The sequence below is a fragment of the Pelmatolapia mariae genome, linkage group LG22 (genome assembly GCF_036321145.2).
Source record: "Pelmatolapia mariae isolate MD_Pm_ZW linkage group LG22, Pm_UMD_F_2, whole genome shotgun sequence".
NCBI classification, from domain to species: domain Eukaryota; kingdom Metazoa; phylum Chordata; class Actinopteri; order Cichliformes; family Cichlidae; genus Pelmatolapia; species Pelmatolapia mariae.
In genome coordinates, this window is record NC_086245.2 from 16,205,438 (window position 1) to 16,223,481 (window position 18,044).

The 18,044-nt window shown below is 39.3% G+C and overlaps 1 protein-coding gene across 4 annotated transcripts in view; it reads left to right on the forward strand.

The window, feature by feature from the left end:
• The window catches only part of csmd3b (CUB and Sushi multiple domains 3b), a 392,628-nt gene that overhangs the window by 288,958 nt on the left and 85,626 nt on the right, over window positions 1–18,044 (forward strand). For all 4 annotated transcript variants that reach the window (XM_065470768.1, XM_065470769.1, XM_065470770.1 and 1 more), the window contains exons 18-27: window positions 394–582; window positions 4,744–4,860; window positions 5,233–5,448; window positions 8,431–8,619; window positions 12,689–12,789; window positions 12,971–13,039; window positions 13,176–13,332; window positions 15,074–15,265; window positions 17,452–17,578; window positions 17,721–17,923. In XM_065470768.1, coding sequence (XP_065326840.1) covers window positions 394–582; window positions 4,744–4,860; window positions 5,233–5,448; window positions 8,431–8,619; window positions 12,689–12,789; window positions 12,971–13,039; window positions 13,176–13,332; window positions 15,074–15,265; window positions 17,452–17,578; window positions 17,721–17,923 — 1,560 coding nt within the window. The remainder of the gene's footprint in view (window positions 1–393; window positions 583–4,743; window positions 4,861–5,232; window positions 5,449–8,430; window positions 8,620–12,688; window positions 12,790–12,970; window positions 13,040–13,175; window positions 13,333–15,073; window positions 15,266–17,451; window positions 17,579–17,720; window positions 17,924–18,044) is intronic.

The following is an 18,044-nucleotide window of genomic DNA, read 5'->3' on the forward strand; positions in this document are numbered from 1 at the left end:
TATTTGCACATGTGCATATGTGTTTATAGCTGCAAATGTTACACAAGTGAATGCTTGTGTAACATTTGCATTCACTTGTGTAACAAGTGAATGCAATTCACTCAGTACTAATGGCGTAGACCGCCAGTATCTTCAAACTCCACCTTCATTTTTATCTGAAGTGTATGTTCAATTTGACAGCAGATGGCATGTAAACACTTGAGAAGGTAAACAAAACCACTTCTGTTGTGGTTCTCACCTCAGTGGCTGTCACCAGGACTACCATGATGATAATCAAATAACAAACAGTCTACCTTGCACTGCATATTTTTGTATTTTTGTTTATGTAATGTAACATTTAATGTTCAAATTTAGGGTGATTTTCGAATCAAACAAAATGACTCTTTTTGTCAGGCGTCACAGTGGACAGCTACTCGTGTCTGGACCCTGGCATCCCTGTCAATGGGATTCGGTACGGACAGGATTTTTCCATCGGATCCACGGTGTCGTTTGGTTGTGACTCTGGTTATAGACTCAGTCATGAGGAGCCGCTAGTGTGCGAGAAGAACCACTGGTGGAGCCACCCCTTACCTACATGTGATGGTAAATATTTCAAAAGAGCTTCTAATTCAGAACGGAGTGTACTGTGGAAAATGTTACACCACATGCAAGTATGTTAAATGTTCTTCTCCATTAGCGTGAAAGCTGATTCTTTGGTCACTCAGAAAAAGAAGATGGTTTCCTTTTATTTGGTATCGATGGTATTGGTATCTTATGTAGAAATGGGCAGCCATTCCCTGCTAGATACACTTAAAGGATAAAATGATTTGCTTTGTTTTATTGTGCATTATTATTATAACAGCACTATATTTTACATCCAATTCAATAATAAGGTTCATTAAATAAAAGGGAAGCATTTGTCTTAATGCTGGACATAGCGTTATATAGACACTGGACAATATGCGCAGTCTGCTCTGTGGTAGCACATTCACTGTGCACAAAGCACAAGGTCAGCTTTGCTGCTGTCCTGGTAAGGATATTTTACAGTATAAGTATCCACTGCTCATGAATGATCAGACAGTCCACCGAAATCATAATCACTTCTATAGACCAAAACATTTTTCAGACAAAAGCAGATTATCTGCCTTATCCATTACAAAAGACACAAAGTGGATGAGGTGTGTGTAAAAGGGGAGAAGTTGAGCCACCATCGCTGGCTGAGTCACAGCACTGGTTGATCACATAGACACACACACACGCAGGAACAATTTGCAGTGAAGGCTGCTGTGGCTGATAGGAGATGATTTGAGGAGAAGATTAGAGATCTGTGGGCAAGTACTGTGCATGTGTACGTGTCTGTGTGCGCACGCATGTGCACTGTGTACGTGCGTGTGCGCTTGTGTGTGTGTGTGCGCGGCGCTTTTATCCATGTGCCTCCTGTCACCTCCTCTCCTGTGTGAACCACGAACACAGGAATGTTTGAGGTAAGGTTGACGAGAGCCTGTGTTGGCTGTCACATCCTCTCTCTTCTCTCTCAAATGAATTGGGAGGGGTGAGGTTGGTGGGGGTGGGGTTAGGTAGGGAGAGTAAAGAAACCTGTCTCTTTCTCTTTCTCGCCCTCTTTCTCAGTGACTGTCTCACTCTTTCTCGTATTCCGATCATGGTGGAGCAGGAGGGGTGGGTGAAGAGAAAGATGCAACACTGCTGCATCGGTTATGCGTTGGCTCGCTTGGTTCGGCTTATTGGCTCATTCACTTGTGAACCACATTTGAATTGCACTGTTCCTGGGACTGGCAGCAGTTTCCTCCTAGGAGGCAGTTTGAGCATACAAACATCAAGCAGGCTGCCTGGAATTTGCAGACTGAATGCCATTAGACGGTGTTTACACAATATGTGCCCATACAAGTGTACGAACTATTTGCTTTTGCAGTTGGTAAGAAATGGGATAGAGTGATGACTGACAACTAGTGCACATTAAATTCAAGCAAGACATCACCAAAGGCAGCCGACTCAGCCTTGAAAGCTTTTCGAGAAACCAAATGTTCATCATACTCTACATTTGAAGAGATGAGGGCAAGTAAGTATATAATGTAATACGAAAGACATAACAGTAATATCACCCCAGCCAGCCGAGCACAATGGCTTAGTTTTTGAAGCAAACATATATGTGCTATTTATACTTGAATAGGACCTATTATGCCCATTTCCAGGTCCGTGTTTTTTATTCTTAGGGTCTATTGGAGTAGTTTTACACGATTCACAGTTCAAATAATTTATTTCAGACAAGACCTTTGTAAAGTCTCTGAGCCTGCGTTACTGATAAAAGCCATTACTGCCCCTCTGCCCTTCTCTTTGAGCCAGCTTTCTTCTAAATGGCTGCTGAAGAAAACAAGAAAAATATTTCTGTATGCATTCACAGTGAGAGCAGTGCATTTGACATGACTGTTATAATCATATCATACCGAGATTAGAAGCAGAAAAAAAACTTTCTTAAACTGAGCATTTTGAGAATTCTGAAGGTAGGCTTTGGGGTCACAGAGGTTACTTGTAAATATGTTAACCTTATTAGCTGAAAGATTTGTTTGATGCAAGTATTCACCATTGCAGACCACTGCAGCATTGCAGTACATACTGTATTTGGCCAGGCATTTGAAGGCAGATCTAAAAGGCAGAGGGCGAAAGAATGAAGTGAATGGGGAAAAAGAAAAATGTGATGCGGTGTTTCAAATTTCTCATACAGGCCAGCCTTCAAAATAAAGAACTTGTGGCAGAAAATGTTAATAATTAATAGCGCTCTATGTGTGTGTGTGAGTGCATGCGTGAATCTATGTGTTTGTTTAGTTTGGAAATATTCTCAACCCTGACTTCTCATTCCTCTTGTTTTCGGTGCTGGTGTTAAAACCACAGTGGTTCAGTGTAAAGTTAGTGATCCCCTGTTGTGATTTGAGCACATTTTCAATTCCTGATATGTTGTAGCGGTTGTAGCCAGAGTCAGCAAGAAAGGAAGCAAAGGAAGGGTTTGTACAGATTTGAGCTGGGGTGTAGTTGTCAGATTTGGTGGTTTTCTGCTCCACACTACAATTCCTGGTAAAATGTCACAGAAATTTCAGCAGAACTTTCAGGATTGACCCTCGGCCTGCTTCTTTTACTCCTTTTTACAGCATTTTATAGTTGCATTGTGAAAGAAAATGACTGTTCGGCCAGGCCAGTGTAAGATGAAGCAAGTAGAGCAACAAAAAATTGAGCACCTGGCAACATACTGTCTGCGTGCATTAGTATGCATAGAGTGAGCTACGGCCATTTCCAATCTTTTCTGGACCTGGTCTGAACTCTGCATCTCGGCACAAGCATGGGTCATAGTGTGGCCATGCTCTGAGATTCTGAATGTTTTAAGTAGTCTCCAGGAAACATTTGTCCTGCTTCACTGCATCGAATACCACTGACTTGAATCACTTGGAATAAAACTCAACCGAAAAAATATTTCAGACAAAGGACATTTTACAGTTCTTGCACACTATTACGCAGCATTAATGTTGTGGAAACGTAACATAAAAATTATTCCAGCCTTGTTTTTCTTCGGCTTATGTCTCAGTTTCCTGACACTGCATTGCAAAGCGACAAAATCTTGCAAATACATTTCAGATTTCTCCTCCACACAGTTATTGTCCAGATGGCCAATGATGTATGTAATATTCAGCAAAACTAGTCTGAACATCTGAACTTGTCTTTGCAAAAAGGCAATGAAACACAGTATGATTGTGAGGTTGTGATTAATACCGCAACAATATCAAGTTAGCCATATGGATCTTGAAGCTGGAGGTTGTTACTGAACAAAATGGCTCATGTGCATTTGCTGTTCTGCTAGAAATAACTATCATTTAGTGCATAAAAACTACAGACACACAAGTGGACCTGCATGTGAGCATGTCGAGGTCCATAGAAAGCCTGTCTGAATCCAGGCTACCAAGAATCCTCCCATATTTATGCAAGAACTGCTACAGTCTGGTGAGCATGCCACTTTTTGTACTATGCAGAGCATTGTGGTCACAGTCACCGTACCTGGCAGACAATCTACAAATTGAAGAGATCACCAAATTTGCATAAATGGCATACAGTTCAACTCACCATTTCTGTAAACAGGAAAAAAAAAACCACATAGCTTTTGTCACTGGTGTTATTCACCTTTTTAAGGAATAACAGTCATCGGTGTCGCTAATCATTGTTAGGCGTTGGTTTGTTTCAAGCACATTAAAATATACCACAAAAACAACAAATGATGCATTATTTATCATTCCAGTGCAGTGTGTGGCAGATTTTACATTATTTATGTCATTATTTTATGTCTGTGCAACAGTGGGAGGAATAAATCTGAAAAATATGACTTCAACATTTAAAGGAAAGTTGTAAGGGAATACACAGTGAAACAGTGTTTTCCTATTCCCCAACGTGTGAAAGCACACACGTTTGGAGCTCACACTGCATGCAGACCTTGCTACCCACTTCTGAGAAAATGTCTCTGTCTCTCTTTCATGCTCCCTCTCTCCCCTTTGCTCCGTCTTCCTCTGCCCCTCTTGCAGCATTTGCGTGTGGGTATGCTTGTGTGTACGTACTATAGAAGTGGTATTAAAGGTCCACAGGGAAACATTATCTGTTTTAGCTATCAACAATCTGATGCTAACCTTCTCTCTGCCTCCATCCCCTGTCTCTGCTCATCTCCCTCCCTCTGCCTCTCTCTCCCCACTCTGTCTCTCTCAATCTATCCAGCTCTATGTGGTGGGGATGTTAGAGGTCCCTGGGGCACCATCCTTAGTCCCGGCTATCCAGACAGCTACCCTTCATCTCTCAACTGTACCTGGACTGTTGAAGTCAGCCACGGGAAAGGCAAGAGACACACATACACAGAGATCCACACTCCTTAATAGAGACAGACAGTGTGAGACAGTACAGCAAGCTCAGTGGTTCAGTTGCTGCTATGCTACATCCACAAACTTACATTGTTTTCTGTGGCTTATAAAATATTCAGGCGCCATATGGAGGCAATTTGGTGAAAGCAATGTCAAAAGTAAAATGTTGCCAAAATAAAGTCAAATAAAATAATGATCCCAAAAATAAATCGTCACCGATTAAAGTTTGAATATGCTGCTGTCCCAGTATAATGACTCATACATATTATAAGTCGAGGTGCATGAACCATCTGATGATAAAGCAAACTTTGTCTGTCTTCTGACTCGTCTCTGCTTGTGTCTCAAACAGGAGTCCAGTTTCAGTTCAGTTCTTTTCACCTGGAGGACCAACATGACTACCTCTTGGTTACGGAGAATGGGAGTTTCCTGCAACCTCTGGCTCGTCTGACCGGCAACGAGTTGCCTAGCAACATCAATGCTGGTCTCTATGGCAACTTCAAAGCCCAGTTGCGATTCATCTCTGACTTTTCCATTTCATATGAGGGCTTCAACATAACTTTCTCGGGTAACTTTCTTGACTGGAGTTTTTCATTTTAATCCAGCGAGTCTACATTCAGTTTTACCCTCAGTTTAGTCACTTCAAGGGTTTCTGTTTGTCTTAATTTGCTCACAGGAACAATGCTGTAATGTTGCAAATGTTGAAATGTTTGAGATTATAAAACATAACTGAATGCAAAACAGTCAAGTAACAGCTTGCTGTGTGAATTGTGCCAGTAAAATAAAATAAAATAGTCAAGCTGGACTTTAGCCAGGTTCACCCTAGAAATTCATACAGACATAAGACACCACTGTGAAATTATGGCTTCTCTTTAAAGAGAAGTGAACAGAGCAACATTTATACCAAAAAAGACAATTACTGCCTCTTAAAATGAATGTTGTAAATTCATTCGCAGCCTTACGCCAGGTTGTAAAGTCACTAAAGAAATGCCATTAAGTTCATTTATGTGGCAACTTATCACAGACTGCTTCTAAATAATAAAAATGGATATTCAGTGTTCATAGGATCGAATTTCTGACATACTCACAGCCACAAAAGCACAAACGTCTTTAGTTTAAAGCTTAAGATTAAGTGTGAGTGCTGGATATTTTATATGTTATGAATGAATGTGATCATTACCTAATTGTAAAGACTGCATGTGCTACTCCAGCCCATGTCAAACATTGTACCATGCTTTGTCTGGCCACAAGTTTAATACTGAGAATAATGAGCCTTCTTTTATCAGTGGTTCAACCCACATAGTACCTTTAAACTACAGACTACATATAAAAGATGGGCATGGTTACCATGACTACATGCAGTAGCTGAGAAGACCCAGTTAATTAGTGCTAAGTAATCTACAAATAAAATCCTACAAAATGATTTACCAAAGAGCACAAACATCTTAGAAAAACTGACGATAAAACGCACATAAAGCCTCGTTATTTATACGCTAATTATTTTTGAATGCTTCACACCAACACCACAGTTAGTAGAGGTATCAAACTCGCATTTATGTCTGGTGTAAAATTCAACATTTTACAATAGGAGTCTTTGGAGTCAAGTGACCTTCAAGGAAATGCAGTTTTATGGCAGTTGCATTGTTGCATTGGCTTCATATCTCACAACCTTGCTTTAAAACCACTGAACCAACTTACTATTTAGTGGCTAGTTCAGATATGCTTTTGCTCCAAAGTGTCGATTTACTTAGCTCTAAAGATCTTGTGAAGAAGAAACAAAACGGGATTCAAACTGAACCTTGCAGATCTCTACAAGTCATAATCATAGAAAAAGAAGCAAGGCTGACCTGGACATGTTCACCCACTGCCTACATAATACATAATTCTCTACAGTGACGAAGCATAATCCATGTATAATCATCTACAACAACAGAATGAAAATTGCCAAAAATAACAGATGTATCAAAAATTCTAAACAACTTCTTTTATAAACTTTGGTTTTAAAAACTGTTTTAGAAATTGGCCTCCAGAATACTTTGGGGGCTGAAAAAGTTTCTTTTTTTTTCTGTTTTCCCACAAGTAGATAAACAGATACATTTTTTTTCGTGCCAGCTTTTTACATCTTAACATTCAGCTGTGTCTTCTGCTGTTATTGACTTTTTTAAAAAATGTGTCTTCTTGGGCCACACGTGAATAACTCTACCAAAGGAACTGGTGTGCTCAACTCTAAATTACTTAAGAGTGCGATAGGTGCTGAGCTACAAAACACAGAATATTATGAATAATACAAAAAACAGTTTTGCTGTACTCTGTTGTTGTTGTTGTTCTGATGTTTTTTTTTAGTTTTCACTATCTAAACTGACATCTTACTCCATGAATTGAGGACTACCTCTGTAATCTTATAAATTACTACAGAAAAAAGCAGATGGCTACACAATATTAATTTGAGAGCAATCCACTATTAAATGATGGTATGTGAGGAAAGGGAAAGAACAAGATGAAGACAGAAGCCCCTCACCTCATCAGAGGTCAGAAACATGCTGTTTTAGCTCTTTTCTCTTTAATGCCACCCTTCAATCATGCTGTCTTCTGATTTGCTGTTGCTCAGTGGCAAAGAGAAGGTTTGAAGAGCAGCTGGGTGGGGCTTTTATGCCCACAGTACCTATAATGATCATATTAGGAACATCCTACATCAATGATATCATACAGAACCAGAAGTAGATAAAAAAAGGATTGGGTCTTGTGCCTAACTGTCCTTTCAGTACCCTCTCACTGACTCTGGAATAAAGGAGCAGTGGCCTGACTACACTGAGTGATATTTTACTGCCACCCAGATGGCATAAGCTGACTCTCAGAGTGTAACACATGGGATGTGTCATGAGAGATTTGACTTGGCAGTGTTAAAATTCTCAACACGCAGTTTCTTTCAGCGGAACACCCTAAAAAACACATCACATCATCAGTCTTAACCAACTGAAAATAGCTTTGAGTCTCTACCTTGCTAAACACAAACTCAACAAGTTCAGCTCAGGGCGTGCTGGAGTCGACTCAGATCGAGAAATTGTGCCCTTCTTTTTCATTCCTGCAGTCATGCAAGGATTATATTTTAATAGACTACATATTCAAGAGTTTCACAAGAATTACTGAATTAATTAAAAGGGCTTGTCCAGTGAGAGGGAGAGTCTTCATGCCCATGAATGTATGCATGCATTCATCCTTTGGCTAATCCGAAATTGTTATTTAAGATTAGCCCAAGATCTTGGCCTCATTGTAAGTATTTACATTATTAGCTTAGCTAATTCTTTCATATTGCTTGCGTAATCACAAATATTATCATGCACTTGTTCCAGAATTCTATAAATAACGTTAACATTTTATGTATTTACATGCAGAAATTATGTCATATCTCCTACAGATAGTATGTGTAATACATGTGTCTGGTTCTGGCTTTTTAGTCAGAAGTAAAGAAAAGTTATTTTACCTTTTGACCTGCTGTCTGTTAGTTTATAGTAATGTGTTCAGCATCATTCAATTCTTTATTTTTCTGCAGAATATACTTTGGAGCCATGTGAGGACCCCGGCATGCCTCGTTTTGGCAGGAGAAATGGCTACAGTTTTGGTGTTGGAGACACTTTGTCTTTTTCCTGTAATATGGGATATCGCCTGGAGGGTTCACCAGAGTTAATCTGTCTGGGAGGCGGGCGAAGAATGTGGAGCTCTCCTTTACCTAGATGTGTCGGTACGTGTTTAATTGTTACTGGTCAGGTGTTGTGGGTGTCTAGTTGTTTGTTTGTGGGTCTCTAGTTGTTTCAAATATCATAAATAAATAAAAGTAAAAACCAAACACACATATATATGTATCTAATACATAAGATCCAGTAATAAAAAAGTAGCAGTGAACAGTTAAGTCCAGTGGTGCTTAAAATAAAACAAAAACAAGTCATGTCTTTATATAGTTTTATAAAATGTCTCAATAATTACATAAATTCAAACTCTCAAACCGATGGAAATAAAATAGAAATAACTAGCAGAACACCCACTGTGAGATCAGGGGAGCAAGGGACCAAGTAACCCTTCCCATAACAGGGTAACTTGTGCCCACCCTGGAGCCAAGCCTAGGGCTTGAAGGGAAGTGCTTGGTGCTTTGGTCTTAACCCTTGGGGCTATGCTGTACCCAGTCTGAAAGATCCATATGACCTTTCTACCCACAAGAGGGGATATAGAGTACTGGAAAGATGAGTCTGACTGCTAGTCAAGCCTCAGGTTCAGGAGTTCATGAAACATCAGTCAGCTCTTTACATTCTTAAGGATATGTGAGAGTTGGCCGAATGTGTCAGAAAGAGCATACAGCCACGTCCCTCATGCTGCCCTGTGGGGAGTGCATCAATAATCAGGGATGTCTGGCTCATTCCTGCAAACTATTCAGTCTCTCTATAGCTGTAGCAAGAGTAGGATTTCCATTGTCAGCTGTAATTCAGCAACCAAATTAACATTTCTACAAGAACCTTACCCAGTCAGAAGCAGCTCAGAGCAGAGCCACTATACCTCATTGAGATGGTTTGGGTGTCTGACTAGGATGACCCATGGGTGAGGCATCCTAAGCTTGGGGTATGTCCCACTGAAAGGATGCCCTGGGGAAGATCTAGAAGGTGATAGAGAGACTGTGTCTCTTAGCTGTCTTGGGAATATCTTAGTGTCCCCCCCAGGACGGATGAGGTCCGGGCAGGACTGATGGATGGATAGATGAAGAAGTAAATAGTGATTACAGTTAAAAAGTAACTCAGCTTCCCTTGATATAATCAATATCATTTATTTCCTTACCCATAAACCAACACAAGTAAGACTGACGGACTGATGAGCTCAGGTCTTTTGAAAAGGTGTTGAATTGTTACACTGATGAAGTCTTGAAGTTGGAATAAACAGAAACACTTACACACTTTGGTCACAGTCAAAGGTTCATGTTTTAGATGACATAGTTAACTAACACACATGAGTAGAATGTGTGGTCTTTGTTCTTCCACCTTTGAAGTGAAAATTATAATTGACCTCTGGCTGTAGCTACAGAAACATCCTTTATGTTCAACTGTTCCAAAAAATATATATTAAACGGTCAGTCCAAACTTAATGGTACTTCAGAGAACAGCGTTTGTATCAGCCAATTTCCAATTAGTGGATGAGCAGAAAATGCCAGAGATATTTCTCCAAGAGTCCCTAGCAGGCTGACATTTATGTCCTGTTCACATTCCTTTATCACCTTTTATAATTTTGAAATTTACTGGAAAGGACATTATCTGAAATAATACAGATTTTTTTTTTTATACCGGAAAAAGTTGTAATTTTTCCCCCGATACTTTAATACTTGTTCAATAAACTGAAGTCATAAAGGTAGACAGAAAACAATATTAAGATATACACACTATATAAAATCTTTGAGACAAGAGATTTGAGACAAACAACTTCGAAGTCAGAACACAGACTGAGAAAGGCTTTTACGATGTGATAAACATGCAATCAGATTTACAGTAGGTTTATGCACCATATTGAACACTAATCCAACTCAGTGTAACTGTAGCACTATGCCAGTAACACACACAGCAAACAAAAAGTAGCATATACTACAATGTGAAGTAAAAGCCCACTGTTTGAATGCATGAAAAAAGGATGGTGGTTTTATTATTAAAATGTATACTCAGAGTGGAACAGATTGCACTAAAAATATGCCTATTCGAATAAAAAGTCCTTCACCTGTGGACTGGAAAATGTGTTTCTACGCAAGGCTGTATAATTTTTTTTAATAATTAATCAATGCACAAATGAGCAATTGGTTTAAAGGGCAAAAAAATAACTTCCTCACTAGGTTTTAAAAACAGAATATACAATAAAAACAAGCAGTTCATATCTTGGATGTCACACATACACATTTTTTGTCAAGGAAAATGCATTTAAATCTAATTTGTTTGGGCTAATAATGGAAGATGAAAGCAATCACACTGATTAAAAAGAAGAAGAAATACCGAAATATCGTGCTTTTTGCCTGCGTCTGTGTTGGTTTTGAGCTATTCTGGGTGTATAAGGAATACTCAGGAGATTGTCTTTGATCAAGGCACTTTCCTCTCAATTGCTACCTTTCCTCCAGAGAATTACTACTGCCTGCTCTTAAATAGATAGGATAAGTCTAATTTAAAGCACAAGTTTATCAGTGGGAATCATTATCATGTACAGTTAACCTCAGGGAATTCAGGCGAGAAGTGTGTAAAGTAAGATTTGATTTGGGTACAGTTAGTAGTATCTACAAGTGACAGCAGTAAAAGCACATAGCGAAAGAGACTACATTTCTGCACTTGCTCATAGAATTAGTTATCTTACACATAATATTTTTGAGAAATTACAAAGAAAGCCAGACCAGTCCAATTCTAGTAAAAAGCAGCAACACTATACGACTTTTTAATTTTAGGCTACGTGTGAGTAGATTTTACTCTCCAATCGAATTTTCAGCTTTGCATGATGTTCTCAGCGCCATTGTACACGGCTTTGGTTCCTTCGTTCTTTCATCAGCGTGACAAGACTTATAATGCAGAAAGGTGGGAGTGATGTTGCGTGCCGCTGTTCTGGGATGTAGTGCAGTTTGCTATATTTAGTTTCTGCGTATTGTGTTGCATTGCTGCATGATGGTACACATCACAGGTGAAGAACGGAGGAAGAAGGAAAGATTAGAGGACCAACAATAGGCTTTTTCTTATGTTTTGGCTATAAAATAACTTTTTCTTGTTTGCTTTTACTAAGCACACAATAGTTAGGGTGGGTTTTTTTGTTATTTTAATTAACTGAGAGATATGCTGTGCAGGCATACAATATAACTTTGGTGGTCTGTTTGTGTGGTTTTATGAGTGGCTCTTTTTAATTCTTTACAGCATTTTTTTTTCCCCCATGAAAGAGTTGGAGAGCTTCCAGAGATGTTTCTTTGCAGTTTGAGAAATCCAATGTTCTTTTGTCTTGTTTTTTTTTTTTTCTACTTTTTTATTATTTTTGGATGCCATCAGAAGCGGGAGGAAAAAATAAAAAGAGGAAACAAGAGATGGAAGAGAATGAAAACTCAGGAGAAGTGGAAAAGGAAAGTTGATTGAAGTAAAGGGGAGCAAAGGAGGCACTATTCATAGAGTAGAGAGAGCGCAAGAGGGAGGAAGTTAAAGAGGAAAGAGAGAGAGGGGGTGAAGAGGTAATTTTCTAAATGGAAACTATAGCGGTGTGATTTATTGACGATATGGCAGCTGTAATACGACCATTACACCAGTGGAGACACAGAGAGGGGGAGAACGTTAGGGAGAGGGAATGAAAAAGAGAGGAAAGGGACATAGAGACAGTACATGGAGGGCACGCGTAAGAAGTGCAAAGAATAGGTAACTTCAGGTGAAGTTTGCAATCTTATCATTCACATTAACTGATATAAGGGGATTTTTTAAAAATTCCTACAGCCTTTAGTTAAAATATTTTTTCATTTATATTAAGAAGAAAGGAATTTGACTGATTATTACTCTGAGCACAGCCTGCGTTCCCCCTAGCTGCACAGAAAATGGGCAAAAACTTTTATCTGGTAGGACCAAACGGCTTTAAAAAGCCACAAGCCTCTTTAGTAAGCTGCAAAACATAGCTTTTGTTTATCATTAAAGCTTTAAATGCAGGTCAATTTGTGGCACAACAAAAGCTTGTTCACATGACCACTCCACATCATTATAAGCCTCTTAAGAATTAAACCAATGTCTCAATATTGTGTATTTTTTAATTGTCTCCTTTCTGTCCTCTGTCTTCAGCGGAGTGTGGTTCTTCAGTCATAAATAATGAAGGGATACTGCTCTCTCCAAACTACCCAATGAACTACGATAACAACCACGAGTGCATCTACAGCATCCAGGTCACAGATCTTAACGTTTCAGAATATACATGACATGAGTTTTTATTGAGAAAAATAATGGTATTGATCATTGCATGTGTTTAAGAGATGTCAAATGTATTACCAGTCTCCAGCCTCTATGAGGGTTTGTCACCTGCTATGTGGGTCATTAGTGCTCATTTTGATTTGATGTTGACCTCAGGTTCAAGCTGGGAAAGGAATCAACATCTCTGCAAGAACCTTTCATCTTGCCCAGGGCGATATACTCAAAGTAAACTCACTCACACATACGCATATGTGGTCATTGCTCTTGCCAGATATCAGTGTCAAACACAGCAAAAATAAATGAATTAAATTAGTTCATGCTGCATGTGATGCATCCGGTGTGCATTTTGCTGTTGTTACAGATTTATGACGGTAAAGACAACACAGCCCATGTTCTCGGAGCATTTACTGGATCATCCATGTTGGGGTTGACGCTCATTTCCACTTCAAACCACCTCTGGTTGGAATTCTACAGCGATGCGGAAAACACAGGAGAAGGATTCAAATTGGTGTACTCAAGTAAGTTAGGAGTGAACACCACTGTTTAGTATAGAGCTAAGGCCTAATCTGTTTCTCCAAGACGTCTTTGAAGATTCATTCAGGAGGTGACAAAAGAACCCAAAAGAACAACATGTAAAAAACTTCAGGTTCCACTTGCCTCAGTTAAGGTCAGAGTTCATGAAATGGGAGTTTTAGAGTGGCATAAGACTTAAGTCAGATTGAGATTCTTTGACATGACCTTAAACAGGCTGTTCATGCTTGTATCTGAATTAAAACAATTCTGCAAAGAGGAGTGGGACAAAGTTTCAAGGCTCACTGCCAGTTATCACAAATGCCTTATTGTACGTGATGCTGCCAAAGGTGATATAACCAGTTATTAACTTATTAGGTTTAGCAGACAATTACATTTTCACACAGGGCCAGGCAGGTTTGGAAATTTGTGCTTAATAAATAAATTAATCATCATCTAAAAAGCACATTTTGTATTGACTCTGCCAGTATCTTTGTCTAATCTTTGATTTTTTTGGATTATCTTGGGCAGATGTAAATACATTTTAGCAGTATGTCTCAAATTATTAACCAGTTAGATGCCTCATGACAACTGCTGATTTCTGATAAATCTAACAGGCTCACTAGAACAGTTTAACTCTAAATGGATGGATCACAGAAGTAAATATGAATTTTTCCACTGAAACGATCAGAAGAAACATGTCACGTTTGATTAACAAAGCTTTCAGCGTAGGACGAAGTGGTAAAGGTGTGTTTTGATGTTCACCAAAGCACACCCACATTTGGCAGTGCCCTCTTAGACGCACAGTTGGAATTCTAATTGTTTAAATGGTGTCATGAAGGGTGATAGCTCAGTATTATTCGCTTTGAAGTTGTGTTGTCTCTGTACTGTGTTGGCGCAGAGGATTGCTTACTTAGACCTTTGCTGTTTTCATACTTTTCCAGGTAAAAGTTATTTTGCCATATAAAACAAAGCACATTAGCAGCAGCAGCAATTTTGAGATTGTAGTACTTTGCCTCTGTTTGTTTAGTGTTACATTTGATATAGAGGCTGTAATTCAATAAAACTCCCGAGATGTGGTCGAATGAATAATGCATGGTGGTTTGCTTCCTTATACATATCTAACAAAGAGAGAACAATTTTAGATGGGAAAACTGTTCACACTTGATGTCAGGATGATGACAAATGTGCTATTGTTGCTCAATAGTAAGTATAGCTTTCCAAATAGCCATTTTTTTAAGGATTTAGACATGCACCTACAGCAGTCTGCCAGGAGATAACTCAAATCCCGGTGCACCTCGTCTTCCAGGTAATGCCGTAGATCAAATCCTGGTTATGGTCTTATAAGGATAAGCTATTTATATACCTATTCATATCTCGCTCTCCAAAACTGCGAACAAATTTTCCGAATATTACCATGGAAACTGAGCTTACACTGACTGTGAAAAACAACATTAAATTGGATAAGGTGTATACACGCTCCAGTATCATTCCTAATAATGGTATGTCTCATGTATCTTTTTCAGTTTTGTTATTAAAACAGGATGAGAGCTTAACAGGATCTGTGATATCAGCATGGTCATAAACAGAATCCTTGAGTGGGCCAGATATTAAGGGAATATTGCTGCACATCTAAGCATCTAAATAAAACTAATTCTGTTTCTCTTGTGGGCCTTGGATTTCCCTTAGTGAGTATTTTAAAAAGTACATACTGTGAAGCTCTTTTGTCTTTTTTATGACTCTTTCTAGGTTTTGAGTTGTCTCATTGTGAAGACCCAGGCGTGCCTCAGTTTGGCTTCAAGGTCAACGACCAAGGTCATTTTTCTGGGAGCAGCATCACATATAGATGTGAGCCTGGTTACACTCTACATGGGGCTTCTACGCTGAAGTGTATGACGGGTGAAAGGAGAGCCTGGGATAACCCTCTGCCTTCTTGTATAGGTACGTCCTTTAGTATCTGAAGCCAATAACACTCTGAAAGAAGGTCTGATGAAAACACACAAACACACACAGAGATTTTTGAAGGCACGCAGAGTCCTGCACAGATGCATTGTGTTTCCGACCTTGAATAACATTCTTTAATAAGCTTGGGAGGGAGAGGTAATTTTATTTCTTAGATTTAAATTGATCTTGTTGCATTTAATGCTGTGTAGTGTGCGTTCCGCAGCACTTACTTGAATAGATTCAGAGTTACGCGATAGCTGAAAAGTGTGTTGGTATCATTTCAATAAAAAATCAGAGCAGAATCTTTCCAGTGAATGAACGTCAATGTAATTATAAAAGTCTTTACGTCTGTGTATTGTGTTCTTTAGCTGGAATGGCTATTTATCTAGAATTCAGCTAACACACACACACACACCTTTAGGTATCAGGAAGCATTATTATACCAGGTTTGTTCTGTAATAGATTAGAAAGTGACTTGCAGCTTTATGCTACATTTGATTGCAGGATGTTAATTCAGTTATCTGGAAGGAAAACAGATGGGGGCCAATTTCCTGTAGAATCACCTTTCTTGATTTTCCCTGGATATCACACGCTGTTGTAGTTTTAAAGTCCCAATGAAAAGCCTATTTATTCGGCATTATACCACCTGGAATCCCTCGGCCCAACTGATGCACTACCTCTTCTGCAGTGGCAGATTTTCTTTCCGTTCCTGGCGGCTGCCCTTATATTCTCCCAGTGCTGTGTTATGTACTCAGACATGCCCCGACATAAAGCACACATAACCTCCACGCTACTCTGGGCACATGAAGGGCTAAGCGACAAACACGCTGTTGAGAATTTCTTCATAAACTCATTTTATTCAATTTGATTTGGCTTTGTTTAAAAGCATTCTGTGGAGGAAACTCCCCACTTAGTATCGACACATTGCTTAATACTCAATTATGCCATCGTCGCCTTTTTAATTCATTTTCCAAGGTTTCAAACTGATGCAAAACGACAGTCCGAAGTATTGATATCGAGAAGTCGACCGTAGTCTTTCACTGGCTATGCAGTTTTGGGCTTCTCTCGCTTGAAAAATAAACACACACTCACATATTTATCAGTGTACTGGAATGTAATACCTAAAACGCTGTGATTTGAATATTATTTGGACTTAATTCGGATATGTTGTTATTCCTTCCAGTTAGCACATGGTTGAATGATTGCATCCTCTAATTAAACCCAAACAAATGTTAGGCTTATTTAAAGTGACAAATAGAATGGCTGCTGTTGCTGCTTTGCATGGGAGCTATAAGCATAACAGCCAGTCCAGTGTTTTAGGACCATTTTTTTCCCTTCACTGCTGCCTCTGAACTTTCTGATTTTGGATTCAGACTAATAAGTCTCCCTCCTTCACACTATCAATAATGAAAGACTCATAAAACTACTGGCTGAAATGCTCTGACTTTATATTTTAACAGTGACACGCTGTGACCTCATCTAACCTCCAGTCTTAATATTATATTTCTTCTTCTTATTACTCACAGGTTTTCCTTCTTTACCCCCTTGGTTCTCTCCTTTTCTCTCCCTCTTTCCCTCTCCCTCTCTCTTTCTCCGTCTTTTCTCCTTCCAAACTCTTAATATCGCTCAGATTACCCGAGATAATATATTCCAGTGATGAAGGGAGGAGAGCCTGAGGGAGGGGGAACATGGAGAGGGAGGAAAAGCAGAGAGGGGATGAAGATTGTGAAAATATATAACCGAGAGAGACAAAGAGAGAAGGGGGAATTATTTTCTGTTATATAATGTGCTGTGATTTCTTTAGGGAGGAATGCAGGATCAGCACTTTGTGTCTTCTTCCTCCTCTTTTCTCCTCTTCTCTTCATCTCCTGCGCGTGATATAGAGTGAGAAAGACAGAGAGACTCAGCGGATAAGAGTTAGCTTCTTTCTTCATCCATTTGTCTCCTTGGTGATCGTTTAATCAGTGGCCTCTGAGGTGCACCTACTGGATCTGATTGCCTTGACAAACAATTGCCACAGACAGATAAATGGTTGGCTTGTCACAGCGCACATACACACACATCAACTGGCCATCGGTTGGGCTGCGGTGATAGGTTTGTAATGTTGTCACAAAGGTGCTAATCAAAGAGATGTTTACAGTTTGTTTTAAAATAAGTGTGTGTGACGTTATGTATCCCTGTAGCGGAGTGTGGGGGTCGTTTTAAGGGTGAGTCGTCAGGGAGGATCCTTTCCCCCGGATACCCTTTCCCATACGACAATAACCTTCGCTGCACCTGGACCATCGAGGTGGACTCGGGAAATATTGTGAGGTACAGATGATCTCATTAAGGCTTTTGATCGATACGTTAAGCATAGTGTAAACTCATGTGTGAAGTGAAATCAGTTTGTATAAAAATGATTTTGATGAACATATTCTTGCTTTAATTAAACTTTATTCTTATTATTTTACAGCCTCCAGTTTCTGGCCTTTGACACTGAAGCCAGCCATGACATGCTGAAGGTTTGGGATGGGCCACCTGAGAATGAAATGTCTTTGGCAGAGCTCAGTGGGTCTCTGCTCCCTGAAGGAATCCACTCGACACTGAACACAGTCACGGTTCAGTTTGAGACTGACTTTTACATCAGCAAGTCTGGATTTGCCATACAGTTTTCTAGTAAGTGATGAAATTAAATCTAACTAGAAAGATATAAAATATAACAGATAGGTTTCATTTAGACTACTGTTGTTGTGTCTGTGCTCTTCAATGGGTAGTTCCATTAATAATAAAGGGAATA